The sequence below is a fragment of the Ostrea edulis genome, chromosome 2 (assembly GCF_947568905.1).
Source record: "Ostrea edulis chromosome 2, xbOstEdul1.1, whole genome shotgun sequence".
NCBI classification, from domain to species: domain Eukaryota; kingdom Metazoa; phylum Mollusca; class Bivalvia; order Ostreida; family Ostreidae; genus Ostrea; species Ostrea edulis.
The window spans coordinates 92322252-92349987 of NC_079165.1; the positions used below are offsets into that span (position 1 = coordinate 92322252).

General features: G+C 36.1%; 1 protein-coding gene and 1 long non-coding RNA gene across 3 annotated transcripts; one reads left to right on the top strand and one right to left on the bottom strand.

Moving 5' to 3' along the window:
• Positions 1-453: 453 nt before the first annotated feature.
• Positions 454-26785, bottom strand: LOC125678435 (integumentary mucin C.1-like). 2 transcript variants are annotated; one of them, XM_048916887.2, is made up of 13 exons: positions 26570-26785; positions 26438-26475; positions 26243-26348; positions 21454-21609; positions 21231-21369; positions 20828-20947; positions 20685-20736; positions 20451-20579; positions 16560-16685; positions 7565-7690; positions 3759-3884; positions 802-1332; positions 454-708 (listed from the first exon to the last, which is right to left on the bottom strand). In XM_048916887.2, the coding sequence occupies exons 1-13, from the start codon at positions 26581-26583 to the stop codon at positions 647-649; spliced, it is 1725 nt and encodes a 574-aa protein (XP_048772844.2). In that variant the 5' UTR covers positions 26584-26785; the 3' UTR covers positions 454-646. The 2 variants fall into 2 exon arrangements, with proteins under 2 accessions (XP_048772844.2, XP_048772845.2); XM_048916888.2 differs by lacking the exon at positions 3759-3884.
• On the top strand, positions 13595-14534 carry LOC125678459 (uncharacterized). Its single transcript, XR_007371534.2, has 2 exons — positions 13595-13720; positions 13848-14534. It is a non-coding gene; the product is annotated as an uncharacterized LOC125678459 (long non-coding RNA).
• Positions 26786-27736: the final 951 nt, after the last annotated feature.

The window sequence follows — 27736 nt, forward strand, 5'->3', positions numbered from 1 at the left end:
CATTTTTGAAAATTGGTCAATTTTTGCCACGCCCCTAATGCCTAGTATAGGGGTGCAATAGTCCTGGAATTTACAATTTAGGCACCCTCTTGTCTCAATAATGCTTCATACCGGATTTGAAAAGAATTGAAATTTTATTTTGTATTGCTTTTAGGTGTTATGAGATTGATCACTGATCATGGTAGTTATCAAGAGGCAGTTACAAATGCTAAGTGAAATAGCTTTCTAAACCATAACTTGGTAATTGAGAGATTATTAGTTGCATTTATATGGCGGAAAGATTGCTTTTTAAAATAAAACAAGAAGCATTAAATATCCTTTTCACCATCAGGTCATCCAGTTCTCAAAATTTTAAAGACGCATGTGTACTCTATCAACAGAAAACAAAGTACGTGTATGTTCCACATTGTGTGGAATTCGAGTGACCAATAGGGGCCAATAATCATTGCACCGTGTTGTTGTTTCTGTAATGTAATGATTATCATGTGGAAAGAGATGGGCTTCACAAAATTATACAGCACTTTTAAAATTGAATTCGTAACACGTAAGAAGTCATATAAAATCATGATTCTAAATGATATTAATATATTGCCTTTTATGCAATTTGAACAAGTCCTTCCTTTGATGATGGTTTTTTCCTGCAACTTCACAGTAGAATAAAAACAACAAGAGCACAAACGACACACGTCACTGTTACGACCAACCAAGCTGAAAAAAAGAAAATATACACGGATATCTGTTGTAATATAATCTCATTTTGACCAACGAAATGAAAATGGAAAAGTGCATTTATCAACTTACTCGTCTCGGGTATGGACCTCGCAGCTTTGTTAGCCCATCTTTTCGGTGTTGCTAAATTTGAAGATTCAGTTGTTGTGCTGTCAGATTGAATACGTGTTGTAAGTATTTCCATTGTTGTTGATGATTTTGTCTTGGTTATCTTTCTTGAAGACGATGATGGCACAGTTGAAATCGTTGGGGAAGATGTACTTTCTGGTTTAGTTGTGCTTGCTATAATTGTGGTTGTTGTAGGGGAAGGTATAGTGATAGCTGTCATAGATAATGTAGTTGTTGGGACAACTGTAGTGGTAGATCTTTTAGTTGTTGGAACTGGAGTTGTTGTTGCTGTTGTTTTTGTTGTTGAGATGATTGTTGTACTAGATGTTGTGGTACTGAGTGTTGTTGTGCTTGGCATTGCTGTCGTCGTCGTTGTTGTTGTCGTCGTTGTTGTGGTTGTTTCTTTATAACATGTAGCACAACAATCCTCTGTGACTTGTCCAGAACAGTCAAAGTTTAAATCACATGTGTCCACCTTATCTCCATATTTACAACCTTTGAATCATACAACAAGAAAGTCAAGGCGAACACAGATAAATGGGGCTTACATCAGGTACACTGTGGGACACTTAGTTGTATTGCCAGCTTCATTGGGAGTTTACTATAGTCATTGAAGGTATTGACGAATATAATTACATTTCCAATGGTAGCGCATGATGCAAAAGTTTTCCGTCTTTTTTTTCGTGGTATACCTCCATCCAACGAAAAAATAATAAATTCATTCCTTATCATTTGATATTTTAAAACATCGAGTTTACATAATAAAACATTTGATTTGAGTTGAATTAACGAGTTATTCTTGGACTACATTCTATGTAATTTCGAGATGGTCGTAGTAATTTGTGAATACACAACTTAAAAAAACCCAACTAAATCCGTCAGGCCTAACGGCGACTTCCACGAACTGTTGTTTACTGTTGAGCAAACGAGTTTCTTGTGGACTGAAGAATGCAGTTTTAAAAGGATGAGTTAGAGACAAGTCCTGCTGAGAAAAAATTGCAGGAATTGTGTTGAGTGGAACTGGAATTAAGTGCAAAGTTCGATGTCGGTACTAACGGAAAGCGTGGGAGACGTGCATTATCAAGATGTGGCCATGTGGGATGCCAGGTAGGGTTTTCTTGAGGGTTGCCACGGCTTCCAGGTGGACAAGTGAGTGTTACATAGGAGTTTTCGAGTTTTATCAGTGAATTCCGAAGGCGTCCCAGCTGTTGTAACGTCGTACGGAAGTCTCGTTTCGGTGCCCACTCATAAACATATTATGCCGGAGTTCGAAACCACAGTCATTAAGGGCTACGATATTGCAGTATCTTTGAGGCAGTATCTTTGAGGCAGTGTGCGGTGTATCTGGTATTTGGGTTTGTGACGTGAAGGAAGTTGTCGTAAGGTGCAAACTGGATTATTGTCACCCCGGTTGAATTCATTTAACTCTCAGACCGGAATTGCAGCAGACGAGTGTTTTTTTTGGGGGGGGGGGGGGGTGTCCTCAAATAGCCATGTTTATTTCATTTTGCATAATTAATTATTATTTATATTTGATATTTGTTTGTTTTTGTTTAATAAATTTATATAGATAGATAGAACTGTTAAGTTTTTCTTTTCAGGATTCCCTAATCTATATATAAATACGAAGCATCCAGGGGAATCCCCAACATTCCATTTATTTATTTTTTTCGTTGGATACGATATTCCAATAATTTTTTAACCAATGAAAAAGCGTGTAACGTAAAATTAAATGATTTCGATATCATTACTTATTATAATGATAACCATTTCCTCCAAACTTCCGCCAGAGTTCGTTTGCTTACAAACCAAACTCTTCCAGTTAGGCATTATGGGATAGCGATTTCTTAGGCCGAGTATACTGTGTGACGTCATTGTAGAATGACGAAAAAAAACCCCATGTCAAACGTAAACAACTTTCAAAACAAGAACGTAAACATCAAGTTCATTACTTTACACAAAAATTTGAACAGAGTCTCCCTACTTTTCAATGATCATTTTATGTTTAAAATAAAATCCATACTTTTATATTAATGCTCTTAATGTCAATATCTTCAAACTTTTAACTACGAACTACTTCTTTAGTGTTATTTGCCTGCGTGATAATTGCGGACTCACAATATACAAATCTGTATATTGTACTGCGTCACATAGGAGAGGTCTATTCGTAGATGACGTAATGAGGCCTCGACGAGGAGTTTGCCATTTCCTCATAAATGCGATGCTGTTGACGAGAACAATGCGCGTATGAATCTTGATAAACATAGTTCTTTGATTTTTACGGCCAGCAATTCCAACAGAAATGGAAGTTGAATGTAAAAATGCAAAAGGGTATGAACTGCAGTGCTTCCCATCAGCATACTTATCATGAAGCATTAAAGGGAGAAATGAAATTTATTTCTTTAAAACCCCCAATTTTTTCGACATGCATGGGGAAAATAAGCAATTGCCATTTTCCGAGTGAAAAATGCTGAAATGTAGTATTAATTCAATCTAATTAAAATCAGATCCTAGGATACGCTCACAATCGCTACATTAGTATACGGCGCGGATTTAAGAAGTCTGATTTTAATTAGATTGGTATTATTCAAGTGGGATCTTATTCAGATCCATCTTTAATACAGTGCAATGATTATTGGTTAGCGACTGAACAGTAGTAAAGAAAAATATGTTCATCCAATGGTAGATAAAAGTACCAAATGAACGTCGCGCGCAATTTCAAAACTATATACACAATTCTTACGGGGGAACATTGGGGCATGTATCAGTATCTAGCTGTAGGTACACACATTTCCATGAAATGACTTGGAAAGCGCGATACCTCGGCTCTATTGAGAATTCTTTACTCTGTACTCTTTCCAATTTTCTGGACAAGCCATCGCTTTGAAAGAAGCTTAAGTAGACGTAAATGGGTGCCTCACCTGATCGGTCAGTTTCGTACTTGGAGCATGTCTCACAACAGGACGCGGCGGTACTGGAGTCGTAACAGTGATGGGGCTTGATTTGACTACATATTATTCCCTCATTCTTGTCTCCGTATTCACAATCTGCACGAATAGGAAAGTGTCTAGGTCAATGCTTGGATAATATGATTTATTATAATAAGAATATTGAGCTCTTGCAAAACGATTAATTGATTGATTTTATCTTGCTTAACGTCCCTCTCGAGAATTTTTCACTCATATGGACATGTCACCAATACCGGTGTTGGGCTTGAAATTTAGGCCTATGCTTGGCGCTTACGGCCATTGAGCAGTGAGGGTTTTTTAACGTGCCACATCTACTGTGACACGGGACATCCGTTTTTAAGGTCATCTCCGAGGACCCGTGACATTCACACCTGATGCCGATCGTTTGGCGATGGAATTGTCACTACTTGTTTTAACGATTTAGGTATGTCGCGGCCGGGATTCGAACATTGACCTTCCGCATGCGGGGCGAACGCTCTACCTCTAGACTACCGCGGCGGTCTTGCAAAATGAAAGTGAGAGATAAGAAAAAGTGATCTATTCCATAACTCCTATAATTTATTTCATTAGCGAACACGAATACATTTGTTAATACAATATTTATCATTAGTGGATTTTATATCATTACTGGTTGCTACAGCGGCGCCAGAATCAAGAATTCAACTGAAAGATCAGTGGGCGGGGACTATGGTTTTTTAAAAACATGGAATGCCATGTGTATTTCAATTTCTATTTAAGAAATAAAGTATGCGTTTTCGTAGGTGTTGCAGGATAACCGAGGTTCAGAATAAAAGCCGAGGCTGTTATCTTTTAAACGAGATCGAAGAAGTTATATTGCATCATTGACAAAAAACTTTATTTCTATTCTACTTCGTCTCAGAAATATATAGCCGATCGTTTCCCTATACAGCTACAAAATAGGTCACTTCGTGACGTCATGACAGCTTCCGAACAAATTACATGCTTTTTGTTCACGAAATTCAGAAAAGGTGAAATGGTAGAGCCTGCTATTTCTAAAGATATTTCAAGTATTTAGTTTGATCATGATTATATCGATGTGATGCAATTGTGTGATCTGCTCTGAATAGATACAGCCCAAAAAAACTACACGCACCTGGACGAGGATCAACTTGTCTATGTATAGCCGTGCGTTATGGAGCGCCAAATTAACATAAACTCAAATAATTGAAGATATCTTGAAGATATCATCAATTCATTTGATGCGCGCAACAATTTAATTAAAGATCTCTTCAAATAATTAATGATATCTTCAATTCTGAATTATTGCGCGCATTATATGAATTGATGATAGCATTAATTCTTCTGCTGAATTGATGCGCGCTTTAATTGAATTAATGATCTCTTCAAATGAATTAATGATATCAACAATTGAATTGATGCGCGCTACAATTCAATTAAAGAGCGCAATAATTGATATAATGCGCGCATTAAATCAATTGATGAGAGCAATAATTGAATTGATGCGCGCATTAATTCATTTGATGAGGACAATAATGGATTTAATGCGCGCATTAATTCAATTATTGCTCTCTTCAATTGAATTAATGATATCTTTAATTCATTTGAAGAGAGCAATAATTCTTTTAGAGAGAGCAACTAAATAATTAAAGATATCTTCAATTCAACATATCCACAATTGAATTAATGATCTCTTTAATTGAATTGTTGCTCTCTTTAAAGGAATTGATGCGCGCATTAATTCCTTATACAAAAGCATTGTATATAATTAAAGATATCTTAAATTGAATTAAAGAGATCATCAAATTATTTATACCGAGCTCTAAATCAATTATTGCGAGCAGTATTTCTACGAAATTAATGCTCTCATCAATTGAATTGAAGAGAGCAATAATTGAATTAATGCGCGCATCAAATCTATTATTGCTCTCATTAATTCAATTGATGCTCTCATCAATTGAATTGAAGAGAGCAATAATTGAATTAATGCGCGCATTAAATCAATTATTGCTCTCATTAATTTAATTGATGCGCGCATTAATTCAATTGATGAGAGCAATAATTGAATTGAAGCGCGCATTCATTCAATTGATGAGAGCAATAATTGATTTAATGCGCACATTAATTCAATTAAAGAGAGCAATAATTGATTTAATGCGTGCATTAATTCAATTAAAGAGAGCAATAATTGAATTGATGATATCTTCAAATAATTGAAGATATCTTCAATTATTTGAGTTTATGTTAATTTGGCGCTCCATAGTGCGTAGGCCTATTTACGCGTGTAGGATATATGAAATGAAATTGCTATCGATTCTATTGTTGAATTATGCCTATTAAAAACAGAAGGTAGGATTGTGCATAAGCTATAAAATAGGTCCACATTTAGCAGCTGCTTTAAGGCAACACACAACTTCCAATCAGGTAAAAGATACGGAATCGACATGGCCTTAACATGTTAAATCCATATATTTATTTTTTTTCTTCTGGAAGTTTGAAGTCAAACAGCATTTGAACCAATGATAGGTTGTATTGGGAGACCAGATTGTTACAACGACCATAGAAATAGTGAATGAATTTGAAAAAGTAATTAAACCTTTTTATTCATAAAGCTTTGTGTGCAAGTTATGGAACGAAAATTTACTAGAATTGTTGAAAAAGTAATTTCTATGATTTAATTAAATTATTAGTTTTGAATAACAGAAATGCGTATATTGATGCATGTTTGTAGAATCTAAATTTTAGTAAATTATTTGATAGGTGATCATAAGAATGAAAGGTGAAGATAACGAACAAACAGTGATCAATCTCGTAACCCCTAAAAGGAAAACAAAATAGAGACTTGGACAAACACCGACCCCTGGGTATACCAGAGGTGGGATCGGGTTCCTTGGAGGAATACGCATCCCCTGCCGACCGGTCACACCCGCCTTGAGCCCAATATCTTGATAAAGCAAACGGAGCAATCCGCAGTCAAAATCATTGCACCAGGAGTATTAAGTCAGCTTTACCTTTCATTTTCCGTAATACTAATTACGTACATGTAAAACTTATGCGGTACCAATTTTGATGCACCAGATGCGCATTTCGAAAAATAATGTCTCTTCAGTGATATTTTGAAAATTCGAAATAAAAATAAGCTTGTACGAGCTAAAAGGAAAACTAGAGTGCCAAAAACTGGAGCCAAATTCGTCCAAGGATAAGAGCTATGCATGGGGGAGATAATTCTTAATTTTGAAATGAATTTCTAAATTTTATCCCAGCAATTAAATAGACATCTGTATTTTCAAGCTAGTAACGAAGTACTTAGCTACTGGGCTGTAGAGACCCTCGGAGACTAACAGTCCACCAGTACAGGCCTTGACCCAGGGATTGTAATGTAAAACTTATAAGGTACCAATTTTGATGCACCAGATGCGCATTGACAAATAATGTCTCTTCAGTGATGTTCAAGCTCAAATTTTGGAAATTCGAAATAACAATAAACATGTAAGAGCTAAAGATTTGGATGAAAGAGTTACTTCCGGAGACGATAAAGTGATAACTACATAATTGTACCATTGAATATGTTACATAAGTTCGAGAATGTCTTTGTCTGTGTATTGTATTTGTGCTTATATCTTTGCATTTTTGTTTTAAGGTTGTTTATTTTTTCCCACTTAATAAATGAAACTACGATCAACTAATTGCTAGAAATTGCATTTCTTAGGAAAGCAAAAGTTTTAAAACTAATAGGTAGCATTTTGTAAACATGAGATACAGTCTCAGTTTGCGCTTACCTGAAATATTGGTAGACATTTTCTTACAGGACCCACAGCATTCTGAATACGTAGCAGCGTTGTAACACATAACACGATAATCAAGCGTCAAGGCGTCACAATTCACTCGGTTTCCATAGAGACAACCTAAAAACAAAAGAGAAAAAGAGAGAGAGAGAGCTGCAGAAAGAGGGACTAGAAAAATAGCTCACATTGCAAATGATAGAAAAAGAACAAGCGTCTAAGAAAGTAGAGAAAGAGTTTAGTTTTGATATATCTATGAGAGAGTCAGTTGGTCATACTAGACAAACAAATTCAGTTAGAAAAGGCTAGATGCACTAGAACTTGGTACTAGACCGGAATCTCATACTTTATCAGCTAGGGTTACTCAAGTGCAAAGCCATGCTAAGTTACCATACCTACCCCATTCGCTCAAACAGATTACAACTACCTCTTACCATCCTGCATGTAATGATTTAGTGGAAAAATTTAACAGTACGCTCAAGCAGATGTTAAAGTGCAAGGCTTCTGGAAGAGAAAAGGACTGGGATAGATAGGTTGCTCCACGTCTGTTTGCTTATAGAGAAGTCCCACAAGAGAGTACGGGATTTTCCCCCTTCGAACTGTTATATGGTAGATCCGTGCGTGGTCCGATTTCCCTTCTTCGAGAAATGTGGACAAATGAAGTGAGAGATCCAGAAATAATAAACACACACCAGTATGTCTTGGATTTAAAGGATCGTATTACAGATACGTGCAAGTTGGCAAAGAGGACTCTTCAGAATTCCAATACACGCTACAAGAAACATCTAGTTCGTCAATACAACCTATCATTGGGTCAAATGCTGTCTGACGTGTTTCATATCGTTTGTTAGGCCGTTTTTGGCACACTAATTTTGACTAGTAATACGGATAACTCCGTTTACCTGATCAAGATATAGGGCTCATGGCGGGTGTGACCGGTCGACAGGGGATGCTTATTCCTCCTAGGCACCCGATCCCACCTCTGTTGTGTCCAATAACGCGTGTTTACCTAACTATCTATTTTGTATTGATCACTGTTCGTTATCTTCATCTTTCATTATGATCGCAAGACCAAGCTTAGGTCATTGAAACTTTAGGATAAGGTTCTTATACTCCTTCCAACCGATAACAACAAACTCCCAAAGCAGTGAAAACACCCTTACACCATTGTTGGTAAAGTTGGAGGATCTGATTATAGAGTTAATATCGAAGGAAAAATAAAAAATTGCCACATCAATCGTCTGAAGAAGTACATAGAGAGAGAATCAACTCAGGTATGTAGCACTGTAGTGGGGTCATGTTCAGTGATTGAATCAGAGGAGCAAAACTTGACAAACAATGAGTGCGAGTTACATTGGAATGCCCTTCCTTGAAAGCGTCTGAAACCGACAAAAACGTCCACATAAGTATTTGTCAGACCAACAGCAGGCAGAAGTTAAGCAACCTCTATTTGAATTCCGAGATGTTTTGACTGACATCCCAAGTGGTACACATCTGGCATAGCATACAATTCATCTTACAACAACAGAACCAATCATCAATAATCCGTATCCGATTTCATTTGCTCTCCGAGATGCAGCTCGAGATGAAATCAGGAAAATGATAGAGATGGATATAATAGAACCCTCAGAATCTCCATATGCTAGCTCTATTGTTGTTGTGAACAAATCTGATGGATCGAAAAGGATATGCATTGACTTCAGGAAACTCAATAATAAAGGTAACTGTATTTGATGCGGAACCTATGCCTGACTCAAAAAGTCAAAGTAAGTTTTTCTCTAAAGTAGATCTGTGTAAAGGATATTGACAAATCCCAATGAGAGATGATGACAAAGACCTGACATCATTTGTAACACCTGGTGGTTTGTTTAAATTCAAGGTAATGCCTTTCGGATTATCAAATGCGACCGCAACATTCAAGAGAATGATGCAAGCCCTGTTAAAAGATCTCAAAGACACTTAAAGTTTCATCGATGATATTTTGATTTATTTGGAAACTTGGGAAGAGCACATTTTGTCTCTTGGAGGTTTGTTAGATAGATTTAGTTCTAGGAAGTTGTCAGCGAAACTATCAAAATGCTTTGTTGGGATTAGTTCATTAGAATGTCTAGGTCATTCAGTTGATGATGATGTGATAAAACCTAATAGTGAGAAATTAGAAGTGAAGATAACGAACAGTGATCAATCAAAAATGCTCCATGTCCTGAAACTAAGAAACAAGTGAGATCTTTCTTGGGTCTCATAGGTTATCATCGCAAATTTATCCCCAATTTGTTACAATAGCCAGCTGTCCGTTGACAGATTTGACAAAAAGGGTGTTCCTAACAAAGTTAAGTGGTGCAAGGAGCACTAGAGGTCTTTTCAGTAATTAAAGTCTTTGTTGTTGTTTTCACCAATTTTCAGGCTTCCAATTGTTGAATGGATTTTTATCTTAGAACCGATGCTTTGGACTTTGGTATCGGCGCAGTGTTATTTCAAGAGTACGACAAATTGTTTCCCGTTAACGTTGCATATGCTAGTCTCAAGTTGAGTGCTTGGCAACAGTGTGGGCACTGAGGAAGTTTCAGGCACTCCTGTATGGGGGATATTTTTTCTTACAAACTGATAATCAACCTTTAATGTACCTAAATAGGTCGAAGTGGCAAATGGTGGATTGATGTGCTGGGCAATTTATTTGCAGTTTTACAATTTTACCATTCAGGCGTTGATTTCCTCAGCCGTCATGTTCAGTAGTCAGTATCATTATTCTTAAAATATGGGTTCCCCAATTTTGAAGTTAAGAAGGGGAGGTACATAGTCGTTTATTTTGTCCCTAATTGTGCGCCATAATCTGTATGAGAGAGTAACCATATTTCGGCGAGAGTGAGGTCACGTGTTTTGTATAACCAGCTCTATAGTGGTGTGTTAGTTTAGCAGGAGTCGTCGGGAAGGTGTGTCCTACAAACAGAACGCTTAAGTTATGTCTGTGTGGTCATGTAAATGACCTGTGTGCTCATAGAACTGTCCTGTGTTGTGGTGCCGTTCTGTGTGGTGGTGGTGCCGTTTATTCTGTGTGAAAACCTGTGTGACCATAGAACTCCCTGTGTGGTGGTGCCAAGCTAGGTGTTGATCGTGCCGGGTTTTTTTTTTCTGTGTGAAATGATATTGTATTTTTGCGATACTTTACTCTGTGAAGATATTCTGTATATATGCACAATTACATATACTATTTTCGTTAATTCAACGTGTTTTTTTATAGAGTTAAGTTGTATTTAAATACATGAAAGGTGAAGATAACGAATAGTGATCAATCTCACAACTCCCACAAGCAATACAAAATAGAGAGTTGGGCAGACAAAGACCCACGGACACACCATAGGTGGGATCAGGTGTCCAGGAGGTGTAAGCATCCCCTATCGGCCGGTTACACCCGCCGTGAGCTATATATCTTGATCAGGTAAAAGGAGTTATCTGTGTGCCACGAACAGCTTGTTAATTGGTATGAAACACGTCAGATGGTATTTGACCCAATGATAGGTTGTATTGGCTAACAATATCGTTATAACGACCATAGAATTTGCAAAATGCTATCTTTAAACGAAACTGTTGGAACCTCTGTACCATCAACTTGTTTGTCAGTAGCCTGCTTCGATTTAAAAATTGACCATAAGCAGAACAAGCTCTTGCGTATCGAATCAGTCTTTTTTCATGTTTAATCCATCGTCTGGCATAATCCTTGTAACAATTCATAATAGAGATGAAGTTCTGTCGCCAATTGAAAGAGGAAGATTATCTGTATTTAGGACCTTTTAGATTAGGTCCTCATTTCCTACTACATCAACACCACCAGTAATGAAATGTCCAGCTGGACTATAGATGAAAGAAGATGAAGAACAAGAACACGTAGGTGGATTAAGTATAAGATTATCTATATGTAGGCACTGCAAAGTTTGTTTATAATTAAAAAGTTTGGATGCAATAGTAGAAGTTTATTCGCAGGAATACTGGTTGTAGACTTCAACTTGAAATAAGTTGGAATATACAACTGAACTCTTTTTTGACAAAGAATGTTGTTTATGTTGACGGCATCTATTCCTTTGTAAATTTGAGCGTAAGGAACTGGCGGCATGATTTGGAAGGTATTTCATCCATGACCTGTGGTGGTCAAAAAGCTTGTGATTGGCAACATCCATAATCATAGAGTTCAGTCTATATTCAGGTGTTGAAAAATCCAAGTACAGACTACTTGTGGCTTCTTGAAATAACGTATGTAAAACTCTCAATAGAACAGTAAAGTTTTGTGTAAATATGATGTGGACCTAATTGTCTGTTGACGTAAGGTAAAAGTGAATCAAACGTGACATCATTTATACTTGGTCTTTTATATGAACGAAGTCCATGCCTGCATTTCCGTCTTTGAGTATTGGGAAAGAGTCCCATCACATTCACGTTATTTCCTTGTGAACTAGTCAAATTTCCCACATCATATACATCATTATTGCATCCATATGGTAACGTAGTACTTAGATTCCTAATCCTGGTCCAGTGATCTTCTCGAAGTCTACGGAAAGGGGTACGTAATGTTAGACTGTAGCAATTCCGACCATGAACAATTATTATCGGTGACCTCTGTTGTGTACTCATTAAGGCGATTCACGTAATCCATGTACTGGTTCTGTCTGCTTGTACTATATATGAGTGTCCCTGCACTACTACCACTGCCAAAATCGACTTCTACTACATGTACCAGTGTATCATATCTGGACGAGGCATCATGAAAAATCTCTGTAATGTGTATACCAAGTGGTGACATAACAGCATGTGCATCTATCCCTATCATGTGTGCGCATCGTATTGTGAACCAATGAACCATTGATTGCTTGATTGAATATTGTTTAACATCCCTCTCGAGAATATTTCACTCATATAGAGACGTCACCACTGCTGGTGAAGGGCTGCAAAATTTCGGCCTATACTCGGCGTTTGAACAGGGAGGGATCTTTATCATGTCACACCTGCTGTGACACGGGACCTCGGTTTTTGCGGTCTCATCCGAAGGACCGCCTCATTTACTTGCCTTCTACGACAAGCAAGGGGTACTGAGGATCTACTTACCTGTATACTGGTTGGGTTTTTATGAACTAAACTGTCTGTCTTAAAGCAAAATATATTGTTTTATTGTCATATGAAAGGTGAAGATAACACACAGTGATCAATCATAACTCTTATAAGCAAAACAAAATAGATAGTTGGGCAAACACGGACCCCTGGACACACCAGAGGTGGGATCGGGTGCTTACGGGGAGTAAGCATCCCCTGTCGACTGTTCGCACCAGGCGTGAGTCCTATATCCGGATCAGATAAACAGAGGTATCCGTAGTCAAAATCAGTGTTCCAAGAACGGTCTAACAATCGGTGTGAAACACATCAGACAGTATTTGACCCAATGATAGATTGTATTGACGAACTAGATCGTTATAACAACCATAGAATTTGCGAAATGCTGACTTTAATCGAGACTGTTGAAACATATGCACTGTCAACTTTTTTGTCAGTAGTTTGCCTCTATTTAAAAACTGACCATACGCAGAACAAGTTCTTGCGTATCGAATCAGTTGAGAGATATAAATACCATATGCAGGTGATAATGGAATGTTGCTACATAAATAAGGGAAGTTAACGATGGAGAAGCTGAAATCATCCCGTTTGTCATATAGTTGAGTTGTCAGGTTGTCGTTCATTTCTACGTTCAATAAAATTTCTAAGTATGAAGCAGAAGTGGACGACTCTGTGGTGTCTTTTATTTCGAGTTCACAGGGATCTATCGAATCGACATATAAATGAAAGTTTTTATTGTTAATATACAAAACGTCGTCGATATATCTTATGCCTCTGTGATGAAGTTAATTTTCATTTAGTTAGTTTTTGTGGTGTTGTCTGTAAACAGTTGTTTATGTTTGTAAGGTGTTTCCGTAGTGTGAGTGTTGGTCGATAAGGCTATTTTTAGCATACCGGTTTGCTCAGTCAGAGTAGCGGTTGTTTGTCAAGCGTGCGGCCACGTTTTCATGCTGTCCAGCAGGGGTCTTTTCTTGGCGAATTCCAGAAGTTAGTCTGGGTAATGGGTAGCCAGAGAGACAAACATTTTACTGTGTGGGCATAGGTTTTCTTCAGCCGGTAAGCTTTTTTTGTGTGAAATATTTGCGAGGTTTCGAGTTAATTTTCTCGTGTATTGTGTTTTCAATTTTGTTGTTAACCAAGTCGTTTTGTGTATAGGTTTTAGGTTAAGTTATTGCTATTTCAGTGCAGAGGGGATTTAAGAAGCTATCTGGGCCATATCAGGCAGTACTCTCAGCGTTTCAGTAGGTGCTCGGCGTGGGAATCGGAACACGTGAGACGGTGCTGTACGTACATGGGTGGTCCACGTGGTGGACTCGGCAATTATTTTGTGGGCCTAGTGTTGGCATTATTTTGAAGTCGGCGTTACCCAGTATCGTTGTTCAGTGAGAGACCTGTGAGTCCGGGACTGGAAGCGGAGGGGTTGTTCGCGCTGTATGGAGGCCTGGTTGTGCCAAGTGTGACGTGGCGTTAAATTGAATTGTGCTGAGTAGCCAAACTTTCATATTGAGTTTCAGTAAATTTACATTTTATCAAAAAGGAATTTGAGAAATTTGTACAAAACGTAATTTACTACTGTTTAACTTTTTCTGAAGTTAGCGGAATTTGCTACTATTTGAACCATTATGTAATACATTTATTACCAGTTATATTTTCAGCCTGGAATGACATATTTATTGTATTAACTATTGAATTGTCTTGACAGTTATACGTTAGATTGATTGTCAATATTGCCAGGTTTATTTATACCAATTTATATTTTCTTTCTCGGTGAGAGAGTATGGGTGTGTGTATGTGAAAGTGTGATTTCTTTGTTTTTCAAACATCTTCATATTTCTTATCTTATTGCTAAATAAATTTTCTTTTTATTTATTCTACGATTTATCATTTTCTCTATTGCCTACACAAAATCCAAAAGAACTTCATTGCAGCCTCGTTCACACGAAAAATTTAATTCGCATTAAACGTAAGTTAATGCGAATTAAATCTGAACCGCGTTCACACGGTGATTTAAATGCGCATTAGTTTACTTCGAATTAAAATTTATGTCGCGATTTAATGCGAATTAAATTTACTTCGCATTAGCTCCATGTGAACGCAAAGCGAAGCTAATTCGCATTAAATGTACACGCATGCGTAATGGCAAATTTGGGTCACATGCATCATACCCGTGTTCAGCCATATATGTTAGTGTTAGTTTTGTGCGAAAAACTAATCAAAATGATAATAATCACCAAAAAAACATGTGCAAACAGTATGTCATTGGATAATGTCAGACGTAAATTTGTACTCTGCGAAGTACTTTTATGTTAAGTTTGTGAGTAAAATGTCCGGAGTTTACACATCGATAAATTCTTCAAAAAGAATATTTGATTCTTGTAATTCCAATTCATTCACTTTATTAACGATTGCAAAAATTTGAGTAGTTTCCCCGCCCTATGTTATTTGTTTTCATGTGTGTATGAATACATCGCGTTTTCGGATTTATTGATGTATAAACTTTTGTTCAGCTTTATTTTTGTCCAATCAAAACAATTGTAATAACATTGGAATTATCGAGGCATAAATGTCAAATTGAAGGCCACAGCAAGAGAATATAGAAATAGGTCAGTTAACAAAGGAGCACAATTTGTGCCCATGGGAATTCCAACAGACTGTTGAAAGACTTGATCACCAAAGACCACGAAAATATGGTCAATGAGGAACTCTAGTATATTTTTTTAATTTCAACTACAGAATACTTGTACGTGGAATCAGAGTGGTGTTTAACAAAGCAAGTTTTTGGATGACTGATCATTAGATATGAATTTTTGTTGAAGAAGCAACTGTGTATGATGTCAAAAAGTCTAGTCTTTAATTCATCATAAGGAATGGTCGTGTAAAGTGTTGAAAAGTAATAGGTTTTGATGCTATTGATTTGGGAAAAGTTTTGCGATTTCAAGTTTACTAAAAGTTCTTTAGAATGTTTTAGAATCCACATTTGATGTTATGTATTTTGAGTGTGTGAGTTTTGTGTACTAGTGAGCGTGTAGAGTGTGAGTGGTTTTGTATGTGTCCTTTCTTTGTGAATAGAGTTATTTCCCGTTTGTGTTTCATTTTCACATGCCAATGTTCAGTTTGAAAATGAGGAGTTACGACGACCACAAAAATAGTGAATGAATTTGAAAAAAGTAGTTAAACTTTTCATTCATAAAACTGTGTGTGCAAGTTATGAAACAAAAAATTGCGAAACACTAGAATTGTTGAAAAAAGTAATGTCTATGCTTTAATTAAATTATTAGTTTTAAATGATATAAATGCGCATATTGATGCATGTGTGTAGAATCTAAATTTTAGTAAATTGTTTGATATGTGATCATTAGAATGAAAGGTGAAGATAACGAACGAACAGTGATCAATCTCGTAACCCCTAAAAGGAAAACAAAATAGAGACTTGGACAAACACCGACCCCTGGGTATACCAGAGGTGGGATCAGGTTCCTTGGAGGAATACGCATCCCCTGCCGACCAGTCACACCCGCCTTGAGCCCAATATCTTGATAAAGCAAACGTAGCAATCCGTAGTCAAAATTAGTGCGCCAAGTCTTCTTAAGCCAGTTCCTGTCATTTTTCGTAATATTAATTACGCACATGTATGTTTTGGATGAAAGAGTTACTTCCGGAGACGATAAAGAGATAACTACATAATTTCACCATTGAATGTTACAAATGGTCGAAAATGTCTTTGTCTGTGTATTGTATTTGTGCTTATATCTTTGCATTTTTGTTTTTAAGGTTTTTTTTTTTATTTTTTTCCACTTATCAAACGAAACTACAATCAACTAATTGCTAGAAATTGCATTTCTAAGGAAAGCAAAAGTTTTAAAACTAATAAGTCAACGTCTCTGTTTGCGCTTACCTGAAATATTGGTGGACATTTTCTTACAGGACCCACAGCATTGTGAATACGTAGCAGCGTTGTAACACATAAAACGATAATCAAGCGTCAAGACGTCACAATTTACGCGGTTTCCATAGAGACAACCTGAAAACAAAAGGGCTACGTTTCATACCATGGTTACCTACGCCCAACAAAAATCTGAAACAAGAGAATTTTCATCCAACAGAAAGGATACGAGTATCAATGAAAAAAGTTTAGCTTTATGAAAAACCAATCTGTCTTCACGAACAAACTTTTAAAGAAATAATCAAAAGGCACAATATACTTAAATGGATGCATGTGAGCACGGGTGATGGAGGTTAACGCAAATATTTTTGCACACATATGTAATGTTTTTTTTTATTAACTTCCAATACATGTGTCTGAGTGTTTCTTTTAAGGGAAAAAGTATTTAAAGCATAGAAATTATCACCTAGCACTTGTCACTGGTGCTCTGTTCAGAAGGTCGTGGTTTTATGGAAATTTAGCATAAAAGCATCAATTGGCATGCATGCAAGGTGAAGATAACGAACAGTGATCAATCTCATAACTCCTACAAGCAATACAAAATAGATAGTTGGGCAAACACGGACCCCTGGACACACCAGAGGTGGGATCAGGTGCCTAGGAGGAGTAAGCATCCCCTGTTGACCGGTCACACCCGCCGTGAGCCCCATAAAAAGAATCCGAGATGTAAATATATCAAGATATGAAAATCCTCTGAATTTGACTCAAAGAAATAAAATATCAATCATATATATTTAGTGGTATAATGCTATTTTCAACAAATTTCAGAGTCAACAAGCATTCTGAGAGTATTGCATAGCAGTACGTAGTAACCTACCGGTCGCAATATTCAAAGTTCATTATGTAGGTTATGGTAAAGGGGGAAATCGGTGAACCCGGATAGGAATGGTTGAAAATCAACTACTATTCAGGTACAAAAACTAGACCAGGAAAAATGACAAATTTATAATTAGATTTAAGTTTTTAACCAAGTCAATGAACAATGAAATGTAAGTGATCATGAATGATTTAGCTATTTTGCTGTAATACAGTATTACATACTATGATAAAAGTTTTAATGAGTGTGGTACTCTTATGTAAAACTTATACGGTACCAATTTTGATGCACCAGATGCGCATTTCGACAAATAATGTCTCTTCAGTGATGCTCAACCGAAATGTTTGAAATCCGAAATAACTATGAAGTTTTAGATCTAAATATAGCCAAAAACAGCGTGCCAAACAAGTGGAGCCAAATTCGTCCAAGGATAAGAGCTATGCATGAGGGAGATAATCCTTAATTTTGAAATGAATTTCTAAATTTTATAACAGCAATTAAATATACATCCGTATTTTCAAGCTAGTAACGAAGTACTTAGCTACTGGGCTGTAGAGACCCTCGGGGACTAACAGTCCACCAGCAGAGGCCTCGACCCAGGGGTCATAATGTAAAACTTATACGGTACCAATTTTGATGCACCAGATGCGCATTTCGACAAATAATGTCTCTTCAGTGATGCTCAACCGAAATGTTTGAAATCCGAAATAACTATGAAGTTTTAGATCTAAATATAGCCAAAAACAGCGTGCCAAACAAGTGGAGCCAAATTCGTCCAAGGATAAGAGCTATGCATGAGGGAGATAATCCTTAATTTTGAAATGAATTTCTAAATTTTATAATAGCAATTAAATATACATCCGTATTTTCAAGCTAGTAACGAAGTACTTAGCTACTGGGCTGTAGAGACCCTCGGGGACTAACAGTCTTATCTACAGAAATAAGAAATTTGGATGTAAACTAATAATTCATGCTATTTTTCTAAGTCCAAAGGCCATAACTAAGTGAAAAATCAACGGACCGAGACGAAATTCGAACTTATCTGTAAATTCTTATGGCAAAGCAATGTACCAAATATCAAATGAATATCTGCAAGCACAACAACAACAACAAAGTCCGGACAACTAATGACTCAAGCTATTTTTCTAAGTCCAAGGGCCATAACTTAGTGAAAAATGAATAGACCGAGACGAAATTCACACATGATCTGTAACTTGCTTTGACAAAGCAATGTAATAAATATCAATAAAAGAATATCTGCAAGAACAGAGAAAAAGTGCAAAAAACTGATCTGATAGACGGACGGAGCGCAAACATAAAGTCGGTAGGGGACAAATAACGTTAGATGTTTTTTCGTTTTTTCATTTTTTTTTAAAAGGTTACGGTAGCAAAGGACATATATTTTTTGTTTCTGAAACATGTGGGTAGGGGATATACATCAAAGTCAGATTATGGTAGACTAATGAAAAATCATATTTTCTTTTTATGTCAATACTTGATTTCATATTGTTATAGTTGATAAATTATGACCCTAAATTACCTGTAATCTATACCTACTGGTGCAGGTGCACAAAACATGTTCTGAGCAGGCGCCCGTTTCTCGCTTTAATAATACGCACCACCCACACATCATCACTGGGTGTTTATACACTGTGCACAATCAAGAACCCTGTCTGTCCTTCTTAGAATTATACTTTTCATATGGAGCTATCACCTTCCCTCTCAGTTACAGACTTTTTGCTGGGCCATGCATCTTTTAACCTGAATTTCTTCAGCAACTGACCACATGTCTTAGTTTCTTCATTGCACCCATCTACATATATATATGCTAGGAATCATGGTGACACTTATTTGTTGCATATCAACTTTTTCAGTAAGCACTAAAATACACTTCACATCAATCCTAAAATTATTTTATACATTCTTACACATGAAAGGTGACGATAACGAACAGTGATCAATCTCATAACTCCCACAGGGAATACAAAATAGATAGTTGGGCAAATACGGACCCATGGATATACCAAAGGTGGGATCCGTTGCTTAGGAGGAGTAGGTATCCCCTTCCGACTGGTCATACCTGCCGTGAGCCCTATATCTTGATCAGGTAAATGGAGTAATCTGTCGTCAAAATCAGTGTGCCAAGAACAATCTAACAATCGGTAAGAAACACTAGACAGAATTTGACCCAAGGATAGGTTGTATTGGCAAACTACATGTAGATTATTATAACAACCACAGAATCTGCGAAATGCTTACTTTAACCGAGAATGTTGAAAACCCTGTAACTTCAACTTGTTGTCAGTAGTCTGCCTCGATTTAAAAACTGATCATACACAGAGCAAGCTCTTGTGTATCGAATGAGTTGAGAGATATAAACACCATATGCAGGTGACAATGAAATATTGCCACATAAATATGAAAAGTTGATAATGGAGAAACTGAAATCATCCTGCTTGTCATAAAATTGAGTTGTTAGTTTGCTGTTAATATCAATAATTAATGTAATATCACTTCAAATATGGAGTATGTCCATCTTTTAAGTAAGTTGACCGGGGCTATAGTGCGACACTGTCCCATGCTACCTTGAAAAACTATTAAGTCGTACGTTAATTAGATCAGCACCAATAAATCTTTCTTGCAAAGAACAGATTTTCAACGAAAGATAATTTTTCACATCACATATTTTCCATCAACTACTACAGATGTATTGAGAGGAAATGCATAGTTCGATGGAGAAATCGATGAAGACTTAGAAAAATGTAAGAAATTTTTCACATTATATATTTTCCACCAATATATATAGTATGAAGATTGAAAGAAATTTCAACTACATATTACGTCTTCGGATGGAAGATGGTGATAACAAGGTTTAGTAAATGTATATAGTAAACTAGCGAGATATCGTATTAAAGATGAAAGAAGCATGCTAAAAGATTTTAAATGCATTTTAACGATTTCAAAACAATTACGACGTAATTTTCAACCAATAGGCTTTGCCGTCGATTTTTTTCTGGAGCACTTACCGCTGTCACTGGACTTTATTGCTTCACAAGAACTACAACATTTGCGGTAGTCTGTATAACACCCCCAGGGAGTGGTCGTCATCATCTGAGTACAAACAGTCCCCGGCTCATCTCCAAATAAACAGGTTTCTGTGAAGTTTGTTGCAACAAAATTTTTTTTTTGCTTTATTCACAGACATAATCAAATAAAATAGAAAATCAAATTAGATGATCGAGAAAGAAAAACCCACTGACCATCGGCAATAGGGCTAGAACTATTGTAAGTACAGACGCCATCTTGACACCACTGTAGAATACAATAAACATTTAGTATGGCAACTTATCAGGTAAGTATTTCATAAAATTCTGTTTGAGCATGTGTAACGTTTGTGACGCACCTTCCGATCTCCACAGGTGGTGCCATCTGCAGGGAAAATTGGACGACAACTCTTACCATCCTGAGATGTACAATATAAAGCAGTGCAGATTTCTTGGAAATTGGAGGAATCGTATAACCTCTGGAAATAGGCAAGGCAAAATTTCATGCATGATTTGAATTTATTTGTCCTGTTTTTATAATTTTCATAGATTCGTAATTCCATTTCTTCAAATATGTTGTTTTATTTACCCAGTTGTTGTTGGTGATATTTGTTTTTTGTTCTTTTAATTTTGGAAAATCAAACTCGAGGTTAAACATTTACACCGCGTCTTGTCAGATGTTAAAAAATTGGTCATTATTGTTGAAGAATGGATCATGCCAATAACTGCACAAAAAGTTTGTAGAATGGTCCAGCCCCTTACCCTGCAGACTACAGAACCAGTCCCAATACTGAACGCACACTGCTTGTCCGCGTGGTACAACTGACCAATAGAGATTGCTGTGTACCCCTGCAGTCCATCTCTATCTTCTGTTGATGTCTCTTGCAACAAGCAATTTGATCTGTAAGCACTGTAAGTTTAGAACAGGCGTCTAAAACGAAAACATGTTTTCGATTTTGGAATTTCTTTTTCAGTTGATACTTACGCCAATGAGTTGATATGTTCGGTAAATTGGTTAACAGAACATGAGGAAAACTTCCAGGGATTTAAAGACTTGACCCGGGGAAAAACCTGCGCAGACATGATGTATCCAACATCCTGGCATGTGTTGCTCCCTATACCCTCGTGGGTCGCCCCTAAACTAAAATGATTAAAGTTATAGAGGTGCAGATGTACAACCAGCAATGCAAAACAACGTTTATCATGTACTCGGGCAAAAATACATATGGAAAAATACTGCCATAATAGAAGACATTATCTAGATATAATTCGAATAATGTGAAGCCGAAATTCGGATGGAAAATTAGTGAAATTGTCAATATGAATGAATAGTTGGCCCACTGTCAAAACGTCTTTTTCTGATCGAAGTACAAAACTACGTTCATTACAAATCATGTTATATTATTCCAGCTATTTCACATTAAATCTCATGCTTGATCCGTCGATAAGGGGTGGTTACTCCTCCTAGGTACCTGATCCCACCTCTGGTATGTTTGCCCAACTTTCTATTTTGTATTCCTTACGAATCAAGGGATTGATCACTTTCGTTATCTTCACCTTTTATCTCATAGTTTAGAGTCCATCTGATAAGTTGTGAATAGTTTGAAAATTCATTATGTTATTGTGACTGAAAATATAACTAAATATTCCTAATGCTTGAAAGGGAGATGAAGCTTGAAAGGTTAATAGTTTAATGGTGTTTTTGACAAACTCATCCGCTAGAATGATTTGATTTGAATATATTTTATTGTATAAATATACAAAGGAACTTAGAAAACCTCTCTCATATACAAAACATATTATGTTATACAGTACAAGTACAAATCAAGATTGTCATACCACAAAATATAATAATCGTTAGCATATACAATATTATGTATATATTTATATATACCGGTATACCTAAGTACAAAATTAGGCATAATATGAAAAATATTTTATATCTAAATGATATGTTGGTCTGATTAAAACCTTAATGAACTTTGCACTGCCTTAAAAATATAAAAATTCACATCATTTGAAAACTATGCATTTCCCCACAGTAAAATATGGGTATTGACAACAGCAAAATCATTTCACTGAAAAAATTCATTGAAAAAAACCCAACTAAGTTCTTCCTTGGGTGTACCATTTGCATATAAAGAAGAATTTCTTCTTAGAAATGTTGTGTATCTACAATATGACCACATATACAATTTGGAGAGGCAATGATGCTTTTTACGATGAAATTCATTATATCAAATGCAAGAATATACATGTATCAATTTGGTACGATACTGCTGACCATGTGATATAAAGGTAGTGTAGAAGGAGTTATTTTAATGCAGTTTTAAAAATAATTTTATCAATTAATCATTCGTAAGACATGTAGGCCTTTCTGCATCAAGTCATACGAGGTTTTTATTTATTGAAAATTATTTGTCAGTAAACTTATGAAATCATGCGTTTGTATGCTGTCTAATATTTTAGCATGTGACGGGTTTAAGAGGTGTTCTTTCATTTAGAGAGAATCCAAACAGAAATTTGGAAATCATTTTGATTACTGTTCGTTATCTTCACCTTTCATTGAAGAACGCTTTTTCATATTAACTATTCAAAAAACATCTCATGTAATAGATTAGAAATTGAAGACAGTTTGGAGCCATATAATACTATCATGTATGAAAGGTGAAGATAACAAACAGTGATCAATTTCATAACTCCTACTATCAATACAAAATAGATAGTTGGGCAAACACGGACCCCTGGACACACCAGAATTTGGATTAGGTGCCTAGGAGTAAGCATCCCCTGTCGACCGGTCACTCCCGCCATGAGCTTTATATCCTGATCAGGTAAACGGAGTTATTTGTAGTCAAAATCAGTGTGCCAACAATGGTCTAACAATCGGTATGATAAACGTCAGACAGTATTTGACCCAATAATGGGTTGTATTGACGAACTAGATCGTTATAACGACCATAGAATTTGCGAAATGCTGACTTCAATCGAGACTGTTGAAACCCCTGTACCATCAACTTGTTTGTCAGTAGCTTACACTGGTAAAATTGCAACATATGTTTAACATATGTTAAACATATGTTTTGAAACATATGTTTAACATATAAAAGGAGCACTCAAGTTTACCATATGTTTTCAAACATATGTTTAACATATGTTTATCATATGTTTAACATATGTTTGTATCACTTTTATCATATGTTTTTCATATGTTTTTCTTCTGAATTCATATTATGTTTAACATATGTTTAAAAACTTACTATACCCAGAACAAGCTCTTGTATATCGAATCAGTTGAGATATATAAACACCATATGCAGGTGATAATAGAATATTGCTACTTAAATATGGGAAGTTGACGATGGAGAAACTGAAATCATCCCGTTTGTCATACAGTTGAGTTGTCAGTTTGCCGTTAATTTCTACGTTCAATAAAATATCTAAGTATGAAGCAGAAGTGGACGACTCTGTGGTGTCTTTTATTTCGAGCTCGCAGGGATATATCAAATCGACATATGAATGAAAATTATTATTATTAATAGACAAAACGTCATCGATGTACTGAAGGCCACAGCAAGAGATCTTTTTTTCTCACGTAGAAGTTTTTGAATAAATTCTGCTTCATATGAATATAGAAACAGGTCAGCTAACAAAGGAGCACAATTCGTGCCCATGGGAATTCCAACAGACTGTTGGAAGACCTGATCACCAAAGACCACGAAGATATTGTCAATAAGGAACTCTAGCATATTTTTTATTTCAACTTCAGAGTACTTGTGCGTGGAATCAGAGTGGTGTTTAACAAAGTAAGTTTTTGAATGACTGATCACTATATATGAATATTTCCGTTTTCCATTTTTGTTGAAGAAGCAACTGTCTATGATGTCAAAGAGTCTAGTCTTTAATTTATCGTGAGGAATGGTCGTGTATAGTGTTGAAAAGTCATAGGTTTTAATGTTATTGATTTTGGGAAAAGTTTTGCGATTTCAAGTTTACTTAAAGTTCTTTAGAAATTTTTAGAATCCACATTTGATTAACACCACTTTTGCCATAAGTAATCGCACAATAAGTTTGAAGTTTCTCCTTCACAGCTGGTAATATTTTCATGAGGAGCAAAGATAGGGGCTTGGTAGAGCACTTATTGGATCCAGTAATGTATCTTTGTAAGGATTTTTATGTAGTTTAGGAATCCAATATAGGTACGGTAATTTATAGTCTTTCAACCCATTGACTGGGATATTAAATTTCTCTAAAACTGAAGCATGGTTTTGAAGAATTTCATCTTTTGAAAGGGCAGTTGGAGTGTAAGTACGATTACCAAAAGTGGAATGAATGCCAAGTTCGTTTAAAATACAGTTGTAATAAGAAGCCTTACAAACAAAGACAATGTTGTTACTAGCTTTATCAGCTGGAACCAAAACATATTCCTCATGTAGCCTAATTCTTTTATCACTTCTGGTTTACTAAACACAGAAGGATAGATGGTACGTACTTTTGTTTTCATATGTCGAATGCGGGATTTTAATATTCCTCTTATGCTTTTAACCCATTCTGACAACGTATCAAGTTCTTCTTTTTCATATTTAGACCATTGTCTGGCATAATCTTCGACAGAATTCATAATAGAGATGAAGTTCTGTCGCCAATTAAAAGACCGAGGTTCTCTGTATTTAGGACCTTTTAGAATAAGTGATTTGAGGTCCTCATTTTCAACTATATCAACATCACCAGTAATGACATGTCCAGCTGGACTATAGTTAAAATAAGATGAAGAACAAGAACACGTTGGTGGATTACATGTAAAACTTATACGGTACCAATTTTGATGCACCAGATGCGCATTTCGACAAATAATATCTCTTCAGTGATGCTCAACCGAAATGTTTGAAATCCAAAATAACTATGAAGTTTTAGAGCTAAATATAGCCAAAAACAGCGTGCCAAAAAAGTGGAACCAAATTCGTCCAAGGATAAGAGCTATGCATGAGGGAGATAATCCTTAATTTTGAAATGAATTTCTAAATTTTATAACAGCAATTAAATATACATCCGTATTTTCAAGCTAGTAACGAAGTACTTAGCTACTGGGCTGTAGAGACCCTCGGGGACTAACAGTCCACCAGCAGAGGCCTCGACCCAGGGGTCATAATGTAAAACCTATACGTCTGGTGTGTCCAGGGGTCTGTGTTTGCCCAACTATCTATTTTGTATTGATTATGGGAGTTATGAGATTGATCACTGTTGGTTATCTTCACCTTGCATTTACATTTAAGAACACTTTCTACAAACAAATAGATCTTTTCTGTTTTCAAATATTTCTGTACAGATTGTGAATAGATATGCAAAGCATGCAAAACATAGCAGCATTACAAACTGAATTCAGTAAACGTGATCAAATTATTAGTGTTTAATGGGCACTTTCCCGTATAGATACGCTTTGTAATCGCTTGAACTCTTTACAGGCATTGATTAAAAAGTTGGTCTAAGTGCATCGTTTTTGGTAAATAAGTATCAATAAATACTGCACAGTAAGGGAACATCCATACATGCCCGAATTTTGTCAAAGATGGTAAATATGTAAAATCAGAAACTCTTCAAAAGGAGGTAAAAAATGTATGTAGCCAGTGTCTTTAAGACAAGACAAAATATTGTAATCGTGACTTTTTATTTTAAATTCAGTTAAAGAACTCTAAGGGCTTTAAATTATTATTTGCGAATTATTCTATATTTGTAAAGAGGTACATTCACATTTAAAAGCATAATGCTTCCTTTACCTGTGACCCAGTTCGTGAGCTGCGAGTGTGTAACTGATAAGGTTAAAATTATCCTCGACGATAGAAACCGATCCAGAAGAACAAATCGCGTGCATGTAAGCAAACCCTGCAAAGTAAAGTACAATTAAAAGCATCCCGATTTACCGCTGATGAAATCTAATTTTCTGTTTAACAGTATCATGAGAGTTAACTCACCTGCGATATTCCCGTTGCTCTGGTAGACTAAATCATACCTAAATACAGGGGCAACACGCAGACATCAAAGGAGACAATAGAATCATCAATCAAAACAAATACACACATGTTCCACCTTTAATAATTACTAACCTTGTGAACATCATGGCGTGGTCGTGATCTGGGATGGCTGAAGAATATAGCTGCGAATTCCGCCAACTTCTGAAGGCATTGATTGCTTTCAGAGAATCTAATTGGTTCTGGCTGTCTAGACTGGCAGTCCAAGGGGTGGTTGCCTTTCGTGCAATTCAACATTTGTTAATCATGAAATCCCAGTGCAAAGACAGGAGATATAACAAGAAAGACACATGATTTGGAAATAACTAAAAGGCACGACAGCAAAGAGCTCACCTCAGGAATGTACATCCCTGCAAATACGACGTTGATGATGTAAGCGGCACGTGGAAGATTTTTGTATCTAACATCAACCTACACAGAGAAGTAAACATTTTAATAAATCAGGTGAATTTCATATTTATTTGTTGCTCTTTGTCGGTTTCATTTCTGTGGATGGTATATCAAATATTAAATTTTAATTCGATTTTTTATCGGAACTAAAGCACATATAGGTGCTGTTAGCCATGTAATATAAAAATACATGAGTATTGTACTACTTGATATCACATTTCTAACAAGCCTTTATTTCTAAGGTTTAAAGTTTCTGATATATAACAAATTCCTGTTTTTCAGAAACAAGGTTGCAAGGAATCAGTAAACAAGATTCAGGGTGACCATAAAGCATTTTAAACACTACAGGATTAGCCATGTAATATTTAAAAAAAACAATATGTGTGTATTGTTCTACTTGATATACTAACAAGTCTTTGTTTTTAGGTTTTAAAGAGTTTCTGATATATAAACAAGTTTAAGAGGATTCAGTAAAGAAGATACAGGATTAGTATATGATATTTTTGAACACTTTTTATTAAGCATTCAATTATATGTACCCCATTGACGAAGAAGGCATAGTATCGCTTTATATCTTTAATGGTAGCGTTTCGTCTTTCTTGAACATTGCTGATGTTGGCATTCTGACTGTACCAACTGTAACGAAATAATGTAACATTATATTTAGCTAAATGCAATATTGAGAAACACGACTTGTACTTAGAAAGATGTAAAGAAACATTACATACAGCTAAATAAATAAAATTATAACAATATTATAGAGTTATTGAACTTATATTGGTGAATATTGGCACGAGTTGGCTGTGAAAATGCACGAGCTTGCGAGTGCATTTTGACAGCCAACGAGTGCCG

What these genes read in the sequence shown, in the direction of transcription:
- LOC125678435 (XM_048916887.2), bottom strand. An exon ending in AATAAAGTCCAGTGACAGCG is followed by an intron (nt 16,686 to 20,450) that starts GTAAGTGCTCCA and finishes TTTTGTTTTCAG; the next exon opens with GTTGTCTCTATGGAAACCGC. An exon ending in GAGGTCCATACCCGAGACGA is followed by an intron (nt 709 to 801) that starts GTAAGTTGATAA and finishes TCTTTTTTTCAG; the next exon opens with CTTGGTTGGTCGTAACAGTG.